At 40.9% G+C, this 17,796-nt stretch overlaps 1 protein-coding gene across 1 annotated transcript; it reads left to right on the top strand.

The window, feature by feature from the left end:
• The first annotated feature begins 1,722 nt into the window (after positions 1 to 1,722).
• On the top strand, positions 1,723 to 16,117 carry Ca2 (carbonic anhydrase 2). Its single transcript, XM_041630453.1, has 7 exons — positions 1,723 to 1,898; positions 2,986 to 3,183; positions 9,664 to 9,782; positions 10,421 to 10,513; positions 11,746 to 11,808; positions 12,956 to 13,111; positions 15,369 to 16,117. The coding sequence occupies exons 1-7, from the start codon at positions 1,865 to 1,867 to the stop codon at positions 15,486 to 15,488; spliced, it is 783 nt and encodes a 260-aa protein (XP_041486387.1). The 5' UTR covers positions 1,723 to 1,864; the 3' UTR covers positions 15,489 to 16,117.
• Positions 16,118 to 17,796: the final 1,679 nt, after the last annotated feature.

The following is a 17,796-nucleotide window of genomic DNA, read 5'->3' as shown; positions in this document are numbered from 1 at the left end:
GACTGTGCAAAGCCATCTCCGGCCATGAAAACCTAGCAGACAGAAAATGCCAACAATCACTGTAATTTGAGAGGAAAATAAATAAGAAATACAATACCCGAGACTGTCTTGATTGTCCAAAGTAGGACAAGGGAGATTCCCATGCAGGAGCCTGGCTCCCACTAAGAAGTACCAGAACCTGGAGGTTGTGGCACACGCCTTTAATCCCAGCACTCGGGAGGCAGAGGCAGGAGGATCTCTGTGAGTTTGAGGCCAGCCTGGTCTACAGAGTTAGTTCCAGGACAGCTAGGGCTGTTACACAGAGAAACCCTGTCTTGAAAATCCAAAAAAAAAAAAAAAAGAAAGAAAGAAAGAAAAGAAGAAGAAGAAGAAGAAGAAGAAGAAGAAGAAGAAGAAGAAAAGAAAAAGTACCAGAGATGATGAAGATTCCCAGTAGCTAAAACCGGAGTTGGTGGGGTACTTGATCAAAACCTGTTCCTATTCAGTGCAGGGCAGTAATGGAACAGTGGACTTCACAGGAAATGAGTCAGGGCCACACAGCAAATTATTCAGGTCTAGTGTCACAGATGAAAGCACTCTGTGAACTACATTCTGTAAAAGTCCTAGAAATCTAAAATTAGTGATTTACTCTCCTTTGTCAAAAATTTCCCTTGACATCAGCACGAAGACTCATATATAGGGACTTACACAATTTTCTGAATCTTAAAATAAGAACAAGGAGATCTACGCACACATCATCTCTGTGTGGCATTGACTGAAATAAATGTATGTAGATTCCAAGAAAACTGAAAATCTAGTCACATGATAATGTGCCATTGCATTTACACATAGATTTTAATATATAAGTAACGTGAAATCTAGCACCCTCGCCCCCAATTATATCCAGCTTAATTTTATGGCCTCAGATCCACAATAGATTCAGAAGTCTACGAAAACGTTCTCAAAGTCAAAATGGGAAGAAACCAAAGGGAAGTGTTTAAATATAAATGCCCAAACGGAACACTGCGAAATATATCTCTGGAACGCCTTAGGTTCCTGGAAAGCCAGAGAGCTACTTTTTTTTTTTTTTTAAAGTCATTTTGATCAAATTATTTTGTTGTTTGTTTAGGCATTCCAAAATTCCTTTGCCAGGCAGGGAAAGTTCTCGTCTCTTTGGAAGATTTTTTTAAAACCCGATTCCAAAAGAAAAAACGATTTTTGAGAAGTGCTGGGTTATGTTGAATCAACACACGACTGGAAAGCTCAGTGTCCTGTGTTAATTTGCCGGCAAGTGAGAAGCTGGAGGAGGGCGCCCTGGTGGCAAGGCTGGGTCGTCTTGCCGCAGCCGGGCAGCAGGGGGCCCCGGTTCCCCTCTCCCAGCTCGGGTTTCCCTGCTCCGGGCTGCTCCAAGACGTTCCCCGCCCAAGGTCAAACTCTGCAGACGCGTGCGGGCCGCTGCCAGGTGGTCGGGCGACACTGGGAAGCGGAGTCGAGCTCTGTGGGCGGCTAGCGCGGACTGTGCATACAATGGTGCCGGGTTGTGGGGCTCCGGCGGCCCGGGAGGTAGCGACGCTCCCGGGAGGGGTGGAGAGCGCGCGGTTGCCGCAGAGTGGCTCGGACGCAGAAGCGGAGAGCAGCCGGAGGGCGCCCCGCCCCGACCAAGCAGCGGGAGCCCCCGGCTACCCAGGCCTCCGCCTGTCACCTGCGTCCAGCCAGCTCCACGGTCTCCTCCCCTTGTTCAGGTCCACTCGGTCCCTCCCCTGGGCCGTCCAGAGCACCAAGTTGGCGGGAGCCTATAAAAGCCGGACCGTGCGACCCGCGACACACACTGCAAGACCGCTAGACAGAGGACAACTGCTGTTCTGCCCCAAGCACAGGCGCGACTATGTCCCACCACTGGGGATACAGCGGGCACAACGGTGAGTGCGAGGCCGCGAGCTCTGGGCCACGCGCTCCAGGTCTCGGTTTAGGCTGCTGCCTAGCACCCAGTTCCCGTAGCGCAGCTGGATGCTTGGGTCCCAGCCGGGCCCCCGCGCTAGGATGTCCCTGGCGCGACTCGGAGAACTGTCGAGGATCTGGTGTCAAGCCAGCCTGGCCGTGCGCAGGGGCTGGGAGGTACAGCGCAACACAAGACCGGAGGACAGTACCTGTAAGGACCACAGCTGGTCACCTTATGCCAACCTAGGCAGAAGCACACGAAGGTTGTTACAAATATTTTAGCTGTAGGTCACAGAAAGATTACGGAGGGGGAGGGGGAGACGGGGGACTCTTGTCCCCTTCGCTTCAGTCTCTGCCGCACCTGTAGCTGAAATTTCCAGCGCAATTTGTTAAGGCATCTTCTGGAGCCAGTTTGAATCTAAATGAGCTGGCTCCAGAGTTCTCCATTCATTTCTCAACTTGCAGTGTCGTTGATAACTGGATGTTTTCCTGGTCACAGACCTATGTGCCAGAGGACAGCTGAGGGGAAAAGAAAGTGCACCTGGCTCGTGGCTGAAGTGTGTGGGTCTCTAGTAGAAAGAATTCAAAGGAGGTGTCTGTGCCTGAGCTTTGGTCTATATCCTCTGTACTCTCACCTAGAGTGACAGCAGAAGGCATCCAGACCTGCTAATGCCATAGGGAGAATATATATCCCAAACCCAATCTCAAGAGGATGTGTAGTCTCAGTTGGACTACAGCCCTATCAGTAGTTCTGCCCAGTCTTAGTTACTGAATTTAGGTAAAAAGACCAAAATTGTTAACGTTTGCCTGACGGCATCTGTTAAGAAATGGATGTATGTGAATTCTAATTTTCACACAGATCTTTCTTAGGAAGGCTTGAAATATTATTGCTTCATGTCACTAATATGGAGACTGAGGAACATTTTGTTTTTGTAAATGTTACAGTGCTATAAAGTATCACCTTCAAATTTGGAACTGAGCAGACTATCTCTAGAATTACCCGTGGTTTCTAGTTGCTAGTGTTCCCTTTCCTACACTGATGGCTTTATGGTGTCTTTTCACTTTCAGGACCAGAGCACTGGTATAAAGACTTCCCCATTGCCAATGGAGAGCGGCAGTCCCCAGTTGACATTGACACCAAGACTGCCCAGTACGACTCTGCCCTCCAGCCGCTGAGTGTATGCTATGACCAAGCTACTTCCAAGAAGATTCTCAACAATGGCCACTCCTTCAACGTGGAGTTTGATGACTCCCAGGACTGTTCAGGTCAGTTTCCATTTTAATGGAAGTTGCAGGGACACTGACAGGAGGCCCTTGACAGGATAGTTTTTTTTCTAGAAGCTAAGATGTCATGCTGATTTCTTTATTAGGTTCTAGAAGCAGGCTATGTAAACTATCCTGGGGCTGTTTGCCACTTTGTCAGATTGTGAGATCTGTAGGGTATTGTTCAATGTGCCTTCGAGAAGTCATAAAAAGCAAGCCAGGTCCGTAACCAGGGAATTTTTGAAACTTTTAAACTTTTAAGATTAACTTAACTTTTAAACAACTTTTAAAACATTTATCCTCCCGAGCTGATGATGTCTATCCTCGATAAGTATGTCTTTGGTGTCTTCAAGTAAGCAGTATGGAAAGTGATGAGTCTGATGACTTAAAATGTTGAAGTTCCTGGTAAACACCCCGTGTACTGGCCAGTGCCGGCATACTGGGACAAAGGCAGCAGGATCTCATTCAGAAATTTGCTTCACAAGGGAAGAGTTTTCAGAGTGAGTTGGCTATGCTTAAGCAGTTACTGAAAGGCCCAGTTACCATAATTTATTTGTAACTGGGCTGCTGACAGGATGTTGGTGAATGCTTTTTTGCTTTATTTAGAAAGAGGAGACTGATTCCGTTTAGACTTGGTAGCTGTCTTGATTGCTCACTGACTGTTTAATTGCCAGTGTCCTACTTTCCTGAGTGTTTTCCTTTGAAGGTCACTGAGTGAAATGGACCTGTAATACATTATGTTTGGTGGTAGTTTGGAAAAGGACAAAGATAGAGAAAACAGTTACTATTGCTGTCACAGGTAAAAGTAATGCCTCTGCTAAATACTAGCATGTATATGATGTGCAATTAAAATATTATGTTTCAGTAGCAGCAGAAAAATCTCAAATACTTCAGAAAGAAGCAACAGTTGAAAAAGGTGCACTTATTGGGGGGTGAGGTCGCATACATATACAGCAGATGCATGGAGAAAAGACCCTCTACAAGAAGATGGAAAATTCAGAATACCAAAAAAAAAAAAAAAAAAGCCAGTCTCTTCTTGAAGGCAGTTTTTGTTGTTGTTGTTGTTGTTTGTTTTTTTGTTTTTTTGTTTTGTTTTGTTTTGGTTTTTTTTGTAAAGCCTCTGAAGTATTTTTCTCTCCTGACTTAAGGTTGGTCATTTTAAAGAAAGCTAGGTGGTTGATTGACCCACAATTGTCTGTCGGGCCTGTCCTGAGCAGCCCTTGGGACTTTGTTGAGTCAGTCAGTCAACAGGGGCCGTGCTGGTGGGAGACAGAAGTCTTGCAGAGCCTTGTTGTTATGTCAAGTCACACCTAGCTATGGCCTCTTCCCCGTGTCTGCCATACTAGGAGTCTTTCTGTCAACATCACTAACAACATGCCTTGTTAAGATAAGGGACATGAGGGCAGTTGAGGTCTGATTCCTTTCTTGTATCCAGAATGTACTGAAGACGTCTCAAATAGAAGGCTATAAAGAAGGCTATAAAACAATAGGCTTTGACGGTAACCTCGATGCATGCAAAAGTAAACTGTTCAAGGAACTGATATGGGATCCAAGGGTCTTGAAATGGATTGTTTGGTTTAAGAATTCTCTGAGGAGTGTTTAAGACCCTAGCAGAAGCAAACAATGTGTGGGTGGATGGGAGGGGGGGGTGTTGATTGAAGAGAAGAAGAGGGTTCCGGTGGCACAAGTCCGGTTTCCGAGCTTTTGGAAGATAGAGTAAGGGGGATGGTTTTGTGGTAGTATCTTGCCCACAGGCCCCAGGCACAGGGAAGTGGGTAGGGAACAGGATATGTGGCTACCAATACGTTTTTTGATTTAAATTTGTTCCCCAGGTGGGAAATCCTGACATTTGGAAGTCTGTTAGCTAGAGACTCACAGACAATGTTCTCAGATGGGTATCTGTCAATATCTGCGAAAAGGGAGGGCTGTCACTTTGGTGCTTGCAAAAATGACGTGAGAAAAATAAGAAGGCTTAGGCGTCCACATGACACCCCAGTAAAGAATTCCCAGAGTAAATTCCTTCCCTTCGGAGGAATAAATTACTGGGTTTTGTTTTAAGAGACTCCAGCAAAGGGAATTAGGAAACTCCAGGGGGTTAAAGAGAGAACAGAATGTGTGTCTTTGTGCCCTAGATAGCAAAAAGGTCTAGGAAAAACAAGGGTCAGTGGAGATTAGAGGGAATTGTTCTCCCTTAGCCATGAAAGATTCCTTTGTAATTTGGCCAGCGTCTCCTATCTCTTTCAGTGACATTGGCTAAACAAGAATGTAGAATGTATTAAAATGTTGATATAAAAGGAAAATCAACTTACAGAATAAGTTAAAAAGTTATGCAGCACCTGGAGAAATACTCTTTCGATTTTCTTTTTAATGATTCTTAAATTCTCAAAAGCAGAGGAAATGGTAGTGCTGCTCTCGTCAGCCCACAATCTGAAGAAAGAGAACCATGTGCTGAGGCTTGTCCTTCTCAGCACCACTCTCCTGTAAACATCAACTAGTGGCCTTTAATATTTGTGCATATGAATACTCGAATGATAAGCACTGTCAAGGTTTAATTCTACATACCATATTTTTAAAAGGTGATATTGCACGTAAGTCTCAAATGAATTCATTTTGGTTACTTCATATTTTGCAAGTTAACTTTAATGATTCTTGGTTGAGCTATTTTTAATTTTCTGCATTTAAATGCATCAGTAACTTACCCCAACCTACTCTGTTTGCCCCCCTGAGATCGCAGCCTCATAGAATTAAATCTTGAATTCTGGCCTTGCAGTATGTTCTAATTGTTATCTTACACATAGATTTTAGTACCTGCTGTCAAAACTGAACTAGCTGAGTTTGATGTTCTGTCTTTTTACCTGGAGGTATTTCTTTTAACACATGGAATTAATAGGTCTTAACCTGAAACTCATAGTAAAGTTCTCAAAATTCCTTTAAAGTCAATAATCTTAAATTAATGGAAATTTGATAATAATCCCTTTTTAAAGTTCTTTAAAAAAGTATTATAAAGGAATAACCTCTGCTTGAGATGTTTTCCTGCCAGCTTTTTCTGGTACTAAAGGAGAGGAAGCATTAACCACTGCTAACTTATTAACTCTGATTAATAAGTTAAAACTCTGCTTTATTGCAAAGCTACAGAAGAATATTGAGTAACGTTGGAATTTTCGGTCAGCTCACACATCATATTCATTCCAGTTAGGGCTTCCTTTTTTAAAAGAGAAACAATGTTTATTTGTTTATGCTAGCTCAAGAAGAAAGAAGGAAGCTGAGTTGTTCCCCAGTGTGCCTTTGAAGCTGGCCATTGTCTGCGTAACATAATGGAGCTTTGTACCTGGGTTCTGTTTAACTTTGCAGGGACTTAGTTTTGGAGCTGTAAATTTACCTTCCACAAACAATCATAAGCAACCAAGGAATCTCTAATACTCAGAACACTGATCAATGCTTCCTAAGCGCACTGAGTAGTGGTGACACTCTCTCCTAAAAAAGGGTCAGGCATAATCCTAAGTAATCCTACATAACGTAAGCTAGAACAATTGATTTTCACTGTGCTACTCTAATGAAGTTGATAGCTCAATGTTTTATTGTTTAGCAGAAATGGAATATGAGCTCCTCTCTCAGATATGCTTGCATGACTATAGATAGTCCTAGGATTATTTGGTACTGTCAATGGAAAAGTATGTATAGTTTAATAAGTAGTTAAAATTGCAAGCATGAATTAAAAAATTTCAGAGTTTTTGCGGAGAAAAGATTTTAAGTATTAACGTTGACATCTTATCTGTGGAAAGTTTTCATTTGTCTGTTTGGACAGGAAATCACTAAATGTTGGTTTATGTAAACAATATTGGGATGTTTACTTATTTGGATTAAAGGAGATTACTTACCCCAGTGGTCTTTCGTTTGTTGTTTAAATACATCCTAATTATCAATAGTGACTAGGAAGAAAAATAGTGAAAAAATGGTAAATTTTCAGTTATTTTATATGGGTTTCTAATTGGTTTCAGCAGTATAGAATCTCCTATTTTAACAAAAATATGGTTTAATAATTTAGGTATTCAGCATAAGAAGACATTATTATATAGTGTTATAGTATTTATACTGTGTTTAACTGGTAACAGATTATAAAAGTTGAAATTGGGACAAGTTCTGGTTTTAAGAGTTGAAATTTAATTTGCTATTTGAAAGTCTACAGTAAAGAAGAATAGAAAGCACCCTTTATCCTCCCACCTGGTAGAACAAGTTTCTGTGGCATAGCGAAAGCATGAACTCTGTGGAAACCCCTTACCCCCAAATACCTAGATTTTACAGAGGATAATCATACAGCTAGTAATTTCTACCACAGTGAAAATTTTTTGCATTAGAAAAAGCAAGCAAGGCATATTTAAAAATGGGGTATCACAGTCACAATAAATAAATTTATTTAGGAATATAGTGTAAATTATTTTTAACAAAGTGTTATATTTTTTATTTCTTAGACAAAGGGAAACACGTTATATTTATCCAAGATAAAGACATTGTAAGATTCTGACAATGTTTACCAATTAATCAGCTAAACTTTATGTTAACAATTTCTGAAACCAGAACTGTTGCTGTGTGTAGCAATTTAATTATAAAGATTTAATAATCTTTACTAATGGCAATGGACTTCTATTCTGCATAACAACAAGTTTTATTTTAATGTGGGGTAAAATATCTGTCTAGTGTTAAAACCACTGGTATATTTAACATTGAATCATTTCTTCTAGTGTTCACAAAGCCTTTAAACATAAAAGTGCATATGCACTCAAAATATATTTGTGTTTAAAATATTCCCTAAAACAAATGGAAGATGATGCAATTTCAAAGTCTGAAAAGGAGGGAATAAGAAATAGTGGGAAAGTATATTCACTTTAAAATATGAGGTGGCGGTATGATTCTCCTCTGGTGGAATGCAGATACACTTAGATTGGTGATGCCTGATGCTTAAGATAGGTTCATTGAATTGGATTAGCCCCTAGACTGATCTAATGCACACGACATTATGCATGACTTTTGCTGCATATGAGCTTTGCAGAATTAGGGCAAAAAGCCTTTTTCCCTAGCACTAAAATTGCTTCATCAAAATGATGGCATTGTTAAGTGTGTATTTGTGATGGTGTATGTCTGGTCATATTGTAGTTTGTGATGCTGTATTTGGTTGATATCCCTGGATATCTTGGTGGAGGGGAGGTGGAGGGGAAGTGTGTGGGGTGGGAGGTTCATCTGGAGAGAGATGAATCTGGAGGAGAGAGGGGAGGTTGTGGGGAGAGACTGGTGGAAGGGGAGAACTACAGTCAGGATGTAATATAAGAGAGAAGAATAAAAAGGGGAAATCCGTATTCTTTCATTTCTGAAAAAACATAGCATAAGGGTCTCAATACTTTCTTCCCACGCTCATCAGATAAACACAGTCGCTTCTGTGCTTCAAGGGACACAATTTCAGCATAGTACATTTGAGTTCATGTTTCTTCACATGAGTAATATAACACCATTTATGATTCATTTTTTTCTGCTTTCATTCTTTATTTTTTCTTTGTCCATTGGAAGAATAAGCAGCCAATGATTGCATAGTTGCTGTGGAAAGGCCACACTGCATATCTCTGCCAGTTTCACCCTTTACTTTGAATAGCTTAATAGGCCTTGCTACAGTATTTAAGTGAAATGAAGCAAATGATATTTATTGTACAGACTTTGCCCTTGTGTTTTACAAAGCCCTGTGAATTTAAGTTCATTATTTTATAGAGTTATAGTCCAAGGCCAATAAAATGTACCTAAAGCAGCAGATGCTTTTCATCCTAGAAAGATAGACTCTCGTAGAACAGAGTCACTTCCGAAAACATCTAACTGTATTGTTTAAAGGGTATAGATACATACAAATAAAGTAAAAGTTTCAGTTTGTTTGCTTCTATTGTAACCCTTGTTCCAAACACACTTGCCAAGTGTCTCTAAATGAAGCAATCCAAGCCTGTGGCCTCTAGGATGATCTGTTGACTAAAATGAAATTAATTCCAGGATAGATAATCCAAATAGTTTCTATAGTTTAAATTTCAGCTTCTGAAATAAAGCACCTTGAAATACACATAGAGATGATGGATAGGTTATTATTAATGAAATAAACAATTGAACTACACATTTTAAAGAATAAGAAGTTTCAGAGGTTGGATACAGATTTTCAGGGACAAAGTTAGTTAGCATAAGCACAGTTAAATTTTATAATATTTTGAATTCTTTCACAAATCTGGTGTTTGGACTGTCAGGGTAATCATTGGGCTACATGGGAAGATAGGCCCCTGGGTTTGCAGATCATTCCACTAGCCCTTTGGCTAACTGTCCATCAAGTCTCCCCTCTTTGGGCCTGAGAGCTTACAGGAGATATACCAATGTGCCTGGCAAATGTGTGTGTGTGTGTGTGTGTGTGTGTGTGTGTGTGTGTGTATCTGGAGACATTATATGCATGTATTGTCATTTCAGTGCTGAAAGGAGGACCCCTCAATGGTACCTACAGATTGATCCAGTTTCACTTTCATTGGGGCTCATCCGATGGGCATGGCTCTGAACACACTGTGAACAAAACAAAATACGCTGCAGAGGTAAGATCATTTCTTTGTCACAGAGAAAAACTTATTTAGCATAAATTTCCAAGACTTAGGTTTTTTTTTCTAAAATATTTATTTATTTATTTATTATGTATACAATATTCTGTCTGTATGCCTGAATGACAGAAGAGGGTGCCAGACCTCTTTACAGATGGTTGTGAGCCACCATGTGGTTGCTGGGAATTGAACTCAGGACCTTTGGAAGAGCAGGCAATGCTCTTAACCACTGAGCCATCTCTCCAGCCCCCCATCCAAGACTTAGTTTTATATAAAGTCTAACACATACCAAGTCAACAACCTCTTCGCAAAAGACCTTCATATTGGTTCTTAGGGGCTTTGTTACCATCCAGTTAAGTCTGTCAGAACAGCACTGAGTTTATTTTATTATAAATCCAGAAATAATCTCTGCCTTTTCTTGATATTCTACATTTCCTCATCTTAGAGTAGTTTTTAAAGTGATGTATTAGTATAACAAATATAGCCAGAAGTAAATCAAGTTTTTTTTCTTAAAATTATCCACATTTTCTTTTTAATAAAGCTGTAAAGAGAAGAGAGGGAAGAGTAGCCACTAGATGAAATCTTCACTTTTATCATGTGAGTCACGTACTGTGGTTTTTCTCCCCTGACTTTAGCTTCACTTGGTTCACTGGAACACCAAATATGGTGATTTTGGGAAAGCTGCACAGCAACCAGATGGACTGGCTGTTTTGGGTATCTTTTTGAAGGTTAGTTAATGGCCCAGTTCTTTGTTTCTCTGTGTTCAAGAATGATTGGCTAGATAGAATATTGATAACAGGAAGAACATTCTATTAAAATTCTGAGAAAATGCATTGGGCACTATATATTTCCAGGCTCAATTCTCTCTCCACCACTTCATTCTTTCCTGTGGATGTCTGAAAGACACCTCGAGTGTGTCACTTAGAAACCAGTTAGATATTAATGTGATGAAAAGACAGATGTAAACTTAGTGTGACCAGTAAGATATTTGCTTTAATCAAACCGTCAGCTAAGGTTCCTACTTGATTAGTTTAGGACAGACAGTGCTAAAGTGAGATCAAGTTCTGTGGGGTGGTGCTGGGGTTCTGGGTCAGCTTCTCAATGTTGGCAAATTTTAGGAACTGTGGGCTCTCAGAGTTGAGCTGCCCCTAGCAAATTGGAAAGGGAAGTTTAGAACACTTTGGGATGGACGTTCAAGTGTTATGTCCCATGCTAAGGAGGAAGTTGTAGCAGGAGTTCATGAAGCTCACTCATCCAAAGGATGCTCATGCAAAGACAGCAGAAAGAGATGATAAAAGTACTCAGGATATAATCCTGAGAAACTGCTAATGCGAGAGGCCTTTAAGCCCTGAGAACATGGTTACTAATGATTGAAAAGAAACATAGGAGTCAAGAGATAGGAAGGCGAGAGAGTGGGGAGAGCAAAAGGAGAATTTGTGTAAGGAGGGGTAGGCAAGAGTGTGAGTTCCTTCAAAGGCATTAACTGAGGTCAGCTTTTGAGTTCATTCAGCTTAGCAGTTGGAGGTGATAGGGAACATAGGGCAAGGCAGTTCAGGGGAGCGAGTTACAGAAGCAGAGGTAAGCTAAAGATTCAGTGACAGCTGAAATGCTATGTTGTCAGTGTTTACAAGGCACAAATGACGTGTGGCATGTCTAAGGAATAACTGCTTCTTCTTCTCCTTCTTCTCCCTCTCCCTCTCACTCTCCTTCTCCTCCTCCTCTTCTTCCTCCTCCTTCTTTTCTCCTCTTCCTCCTTTTCCTTCTCCCCCTTCTCCTCCTTCTCCTTCTTCTCCTCCTCCTCCTCCTCTTCCTCCTCCTTCTTCCCCTCCTCCTTCCTCTCCTTCTCTTTCTCCTCTTCTTCCTCCTCCTTCTTCAGAAATTTTATGATTGTGTTGCTCAAATCAAAACTGGTGAGTGCCATCTGGCTTATAAGGTCTTGTAACTCTCTGCTTTTCCATAGATTGGACCTGCTACACAAGGCCTTCAGAAAGTTCTTGATGCCCTGAGCGCCATTAAAACAAAGGTAACTCTTTTCAATACTCTAGATTTTAAAATATTCTTTTGATCAGAATGAGTAGTTTTATTGATGATGTGGTGGTTGGATGAAAATTTCAGTGAAGGCAAATAATTCCTTATATTATTTTTCCTTCTGCAAAAATGGATTCTAATTCTGCTAAATAGTTTGTCTTGTATTGACTTTCTATTAGAAGCATACATGTTCAAGACCCAGAGGACATCAAAGGGCCAGAAAGATCATCTGAACAAAGCATTCAGTGATTCATACAGTGTTTTTAGAGGCTTGCTGTGTTATGGTCTCTATGTTAATCTAGGAGATCCAGAAATATTTGGGGTGGACAAGCCTGCTCTATGGAGATTCATATTCCATAATCTGAGTTCATCCATTCTGTGTAAACCCTCTTTGCAGCATTGGAATGTTGAGGCTTTGGGACATCTGCTTATGTGCAACATTCACTTGCCGTCATTGGCCATCCCTATGGCAGCCTGGTTGCACAAAGCCCATCTGCAAACAGCACCCAGCTTATGAAATGCACAGTGTTTGCATCTATCTTGCGCCTCCCCCCGAGTCATATGTGATAAGACTGATCTTGTCTTCTTCTCGCTATTATTTTCTTTCTTAATTGCTAATTGTCCTTGGTTCCCTTCATTTCTTTTTTTTCCAATATCACTTCATCTCAGCAACAGCTATAAAGGGAAAATAGTAGTGTGAAATTTTGCAGTGTCATCCAGTTACTGGTTTAAAACTGCTGCATCAAGATCTGAACATTTTGCTTTAATGTAGCTCTGAAATATAGAAAAACCATTTTTTTATTGCCAGAGATCATTTATTTTTGTTAATATTGCAACCTAAGTATGTTTACCATTTTAGTGGTAACAATATAGTTTTAAAGAAATGCCATAAATGATTAGTTAAGGGCAATGGAAAACTTTAATTGTTTTGATGACAAGATGAAGCACAATTAACTTGTCATGATCTCACTAGGCAATCTATGTTTCTAAGTGAAATCCCTTCTGTTAGTGCTCTTCATTTCGTTTGTCACTAAACCTGGCACTTCTGTACACATGACTTCCCGTGAGAACTGATGAGACTGTGGCTGACAGTCTCCAGCTGTGGACTGGTGTTGACTTTCTTCTGTGCTTTGGCTTTGCAGGGGAAGAGTGCTGCCTTCACTAACTTTGATCCTCGCTCCCTTCTTCCTGGAAACTTTGACTACTGGACATACCCTGGCTCTCTGACCACTCCGCCTCTGCTGGAATGTGTAACCTGGATCGTGCTCAAGGAACCCATTACCGTCAGCAGTGAGCAGGTTGGTTTTCTAGAGAGAATTCTCATTTAGCTGAGACAGAAAAGCTGCCCTTCCCAGTTAGACCTGGGATATAAGCCTCCTGTGACTTTTCACCCTGTGGCTAATGTCACAGAAGTCTTTGGCAGCTAGTAAAGATTTGGTGTCATTGCCAGCACCGCAGGCAGTTCTCAAGCAGTTTGTTTAATCTGTGATTGTTGGTTATTGTGAGATTTACATGAGAAAGATGACTGCTTATTAATGTATTGCTTTTTGACAGCTAGGAGGAAATAGAGGCTTTGAAAAATGAGATTTCATATTGAGTGTTACATAGATATCAGTGATAATTCCTAGGCTCCTGCTCAGTGATGAAAGAGCTTAGTGGAATCCTGTGCACGTGAGATGCCATTCTCAAGCTTGGCTTGGAGAAAAAATATCTCTCAAAACACCCAACCCCAGCTTGCTTCGGAGGCTCACACCAGATATTCATTCTTACATTTCCTGAGCAATTTGGATGTTTGAGTGCTCGGTGCAGCCCCGAAGTCACCAGTGAGCCCCCATACAAGCAAACACAAATGGGTGTTTCCTCTGACTTCCTCAGCATATTCTGAGAGTGGAAAACACACTTTTCTCAGAAATCACAAAAGGTCAGATCCTGGTAATATAAAAGACAACTGCAGTCAGTTTTGAAGTGACAATTATTTGAATAACTGTAATTTAAACTTGAAAAATTTTTGAAGTCATGAGGGTTCAGACTTGCAGTATGCAAGAAAGATCACATTGCCAGACTTTCTTATGTCACCATCTGGAATCTGCTGATTAAAAACTGTAAGCACAGGAAATACAAGTGCATTCCACCCAGTTTTTTGGGCAACACCAGCTATGACTGGGAACATACTTTCTTTTCGGGCTTATCTTTTAGAATATTAATGTATTAGTTTTAAGAATAGTTCACACCCAACCCTTGAGGAAATCAATATACAACTAGAAACTCGCATGGAGTAATTTCAAAATGGGCCACCCAATGGCATGCTTGGCTGGTATATGGCTTGGAAATTAAACTGGGAGTTGAACAGTTGAGCAAGCATCCTGAAGTAGCACGAGGGAAAGGTTAAAATGCCACTTCTGATTGTAGATGTGGTGCTTGAGATACAGTGTAGAAAAACAGTGTTCTTCTTTTTCCTCCACTAAGAACAACTTACGTTAGCTCTGAATCTGGTATCAATAGCTGCTTCAGCAGGTATATTTTATTGTCTGCACACATTTTAGTGCCAAATACCGGTAAGTACAGTCAATGAATTTTCCCTTTGCTGTAGAAAATGGTACGAAACTACAAATATGAATAACATGTTTTGGTGAGATTCCATAGTTAGGTCATATTTACATATCATGGAACACAGGATCTGGAGGTCTTGTCATGATCAGTTCAGAGCACAGCTCTGGTTCTTCCTCCAAGACTTCCTTCTCTTGGCTATGCTTCTCGGCTCTGTACAACCTAGGTGGCTGAAAAACCTCTTGAGCATCACATGCTCTGAGGCAGCCCCCACTGTTTCCCTGCCCTGTTCTAAAGATCAAAGATGCCCAGCAAATTGTTCACATCTCTGACTAGCATTGTACTTCTTGTTCATTTCTAAGCTATATTCTAGCATGAGAAAGTGTTCCCATGAGATTTTTTATACGTTGCCTTGTCTTTGATTCTAAAATGATGAGTCAAATTTACCAATATTTGAACACGACATGAGTGATAGAAAGGGGCCATAGTGTGCTATCCATCCAAATTGATGCAATCACTTTAGGACTGAGGAGATTGCTTATTCAGGCTCTGAAGTACTTATATCAGGGCCTGAGTTCAAACTCCAGAGGACACATGAAGAAGCTCAGCATATTGGTGTTAATTTGCAATCCCAATGTTAGGAAAATGAGAACTGATGTATCCTTGGGGCCTGAAGGCTAGCCAGCCTCTACTAGGAGGCAAGCTCCGGACAATGAGAGCCTTTTTCAAAGAGGGAGAGAGAGAGAGAGAGAGAGAGAGAGAGAGAGAGAGAGAGAGAGAGAGAAAGAGAGAGAGAGAGATTCTCTGTATAGTCCCTGGCTGTACTGGAACTTGTTCTGCGGATTTCACTAGCGTGAACTCAGAGAGCTGCTTGCCTCTGTGTGCTGGGATTACGGTGTATGCTACCACTGCCAAGCTTTGGAGGTGTCATTTAAAGATAAGACATGAAACTTAAAGTACGTAATATTGTGACACTTCATTTTTTTAAATTTCTTTGTGTCTTTTAAGATGTCTCAGTTCCGTAGACTGAATTTCAACACAGAGGGGGAACCTGAGGAACTGATGGTGGACAACTGGCGCCCAGCTCAACCCCTGAAGAACAGAAAGATCAAAGCATCCTTTAAATAAAATGGTCCTGGAGCGGGCGTCCAACAATAGAAGTGTGGCCGCCTCTCTGTAGCTGAGCACAAATCTACCTTGGTGATTTGGTTCCCACCTTTGCGTCTCTCACCTGTTGTGCTTATTAATCAAATGTGAAGAAGTCTCAGGCGTCTCCCATGGTGGTAGTGTGGTGGCAGGTTGGTAGCTGACTCATGGCACACTCAATCACTCATAGCAATCTAATGCAAAAGACAGAAATGGCTTCTTGCCTTTCTCCACAGCCATAGGATAATGAGTGCTCAGGCTCGTTTGCTAAAATGCTATTTTTAAAACATAGGAAAGTAGAATGACTGGTTACAAGTCCATATCATGAGACAAACTGAGATAATTGAAGCAAATCAGGTAAAATAGTTACAGTTTTATGATTATAAATTATATAAATGTTCACTATTTCAAGATGTTATATTAAAGAAAACTTTTAATATGCTTATATATTTGTAGCAATGTTATCTTAAATTTGAATTATGTTTTAATTTAGTGACTTGAATTTTAGAGAAGCAAGTAGGTGTAAATTGGTATAGTTGTGATACAGAGTATATCATAACTTAATGGATAATGTATTTTAGATATATTCTCTAATAAAAATCAGAATTATATTCTGGGTTGCCATCATTGTATGCATTACAGGGACAGAAATGAAAGAACAAATGTCTACTTACAAGGACCATGTCAATTCAGATTTGATAGTCAGCCATCACAGCTAGCTTAAAACTGAAGTAAAGTGCCTGGAGCCATGCACAGTTTGCCAGCTCTGCTTTGGCTGCTTTCCTAGCACTTATGTGATTCTGTGACATTCCTGTGGAATTCATCCTGCAAGAGATGCAGGACTGACTGTGCTAGTTTGGGGGTGGGGGGTCCCTCCAGCAGTCTATGGAAGGTTATTGCAAATAAAGCCCATGTGTTTAAAAATTGATACCTGGAATTCAAGCTGAGGCTTAGAACACCAAATTGTATCTACTGCAGACAGGGAGAAGTGAGCCAACCTTGTAACATTCTCTCCCTTTTATCCCTTGTTCTTCATCTAGTCTTCTGCCTTGACCATGAAATGTGTGGCTATGAGTTATTCTGGAAATGCCAAATTTAACCTGCCTTGGACTCTATACTTAATATATAAATACCTCACCATTTTGGACTGAAAACTTTTTGTTTTTAACTCAGGTGAATTTCCTTCTACCTTAACTGTTTCTCTTTCTTCCTCTTTCTTTCTTTCTTTCTTTCTTTCTTTTCTTTTTTCTTTTGGTTTTTCCAGAAAGGGTTTCTCTGTAGCTTTGGAGCCTGTCCTGGAATTAGCTATTGTAGACCAATTGGCCTTGAATTCACAGAGATCTGCCTGCCTCTTCCCTTCTGAATGCTGGGATAAAATGTGTGAATCACCACTGCCCGGCTTTAACTGCTTCTTAAGCTTTACTCTAATTTTATGTAGGAGCTGGGTGATAATCATCCAGTCCAGTCTCCAGGACTCTCTGATCCAGGCAGCTAAGTCTTCATTTATTCACATAGAGCTCCCTTCTCATCTCCACATTTCCTCAGAACAACATTGCCTGTCATCTCTGCTTAGTGGGAGGAAGCTGGAAGCTATGCTGTTAAAACACTGCATCTTAATCAGGTCGAAACAGCTTCTCCAAGATTCTTAATCCCTACAAACACCAGACCTCATAGATGGTGCCCAAGCCAATGGGATTGCTCCTTTGGGAAGGTGACTCCAGAGCCCTGTAGGTTCCTGCCATGGAATAATTTGTGCTTGCCACAGCTTGATTCCCATTCACATCTTCCCTGGTGTTTGGAGGCACCTTAGCTGAATAGTGACCATTATCATTAGTCTAGTAGTAGTCTTGTGCTCTCTTCTCAAGACTGAAGGATGTACCCAGAGGCACATAGAAGCCCCTGTCACATGGTAAGGGTCTTCCAAGGACAGTATTTCTCATCTGAGCAAAGTACGTTGCTTTGCCTCAACACCAAGGTCTGAGGAGGGGTGGAGATCAGCAAGAATATTCGTGATTGGTTTCTGTGCCTTCCAACTTTTATTTCTTCTGTGTCCCGAGTCAGGGAAAGTAGGCCATCTCTTCTAGTATAGTGCTTTACCTTCTACTTTGTTTCTTCCTGAAAGCAATATATATTTGGACTCTTTCCCAGGAACATAACAGATACAAGATATGGGAGGAAAAACAGCCAACCAACCAACAAACACTGTCCCCCCAATAAAACCACAAACCTACTTCAAAACACAGAAAATTAATTCCCTAGAGATTATTTCCAGACTAGTCTCCACATGACT

The sequence above is a fragment of the Microtus oregoni genome, unplaced genomic scaffold (genome assembly GCF_018167655.1).
Source record: "Microtus oregoni isolate MIOR12 unplaced genomic scaffold, Mior012 000034F_ref0000314, whole genome shotgun sequence".
Lineage (NCBI taxonomy): Eukaryota > Metazoa > Chordata > Mammalia > Rodentia > Cricetidae > Microtus > Microtus oregoni.
The sequence above is the reverse complement of the archived record's forward strand: the minus strand, read 5'-3'. Positions and strand labels throughout refer to the sequence as shown.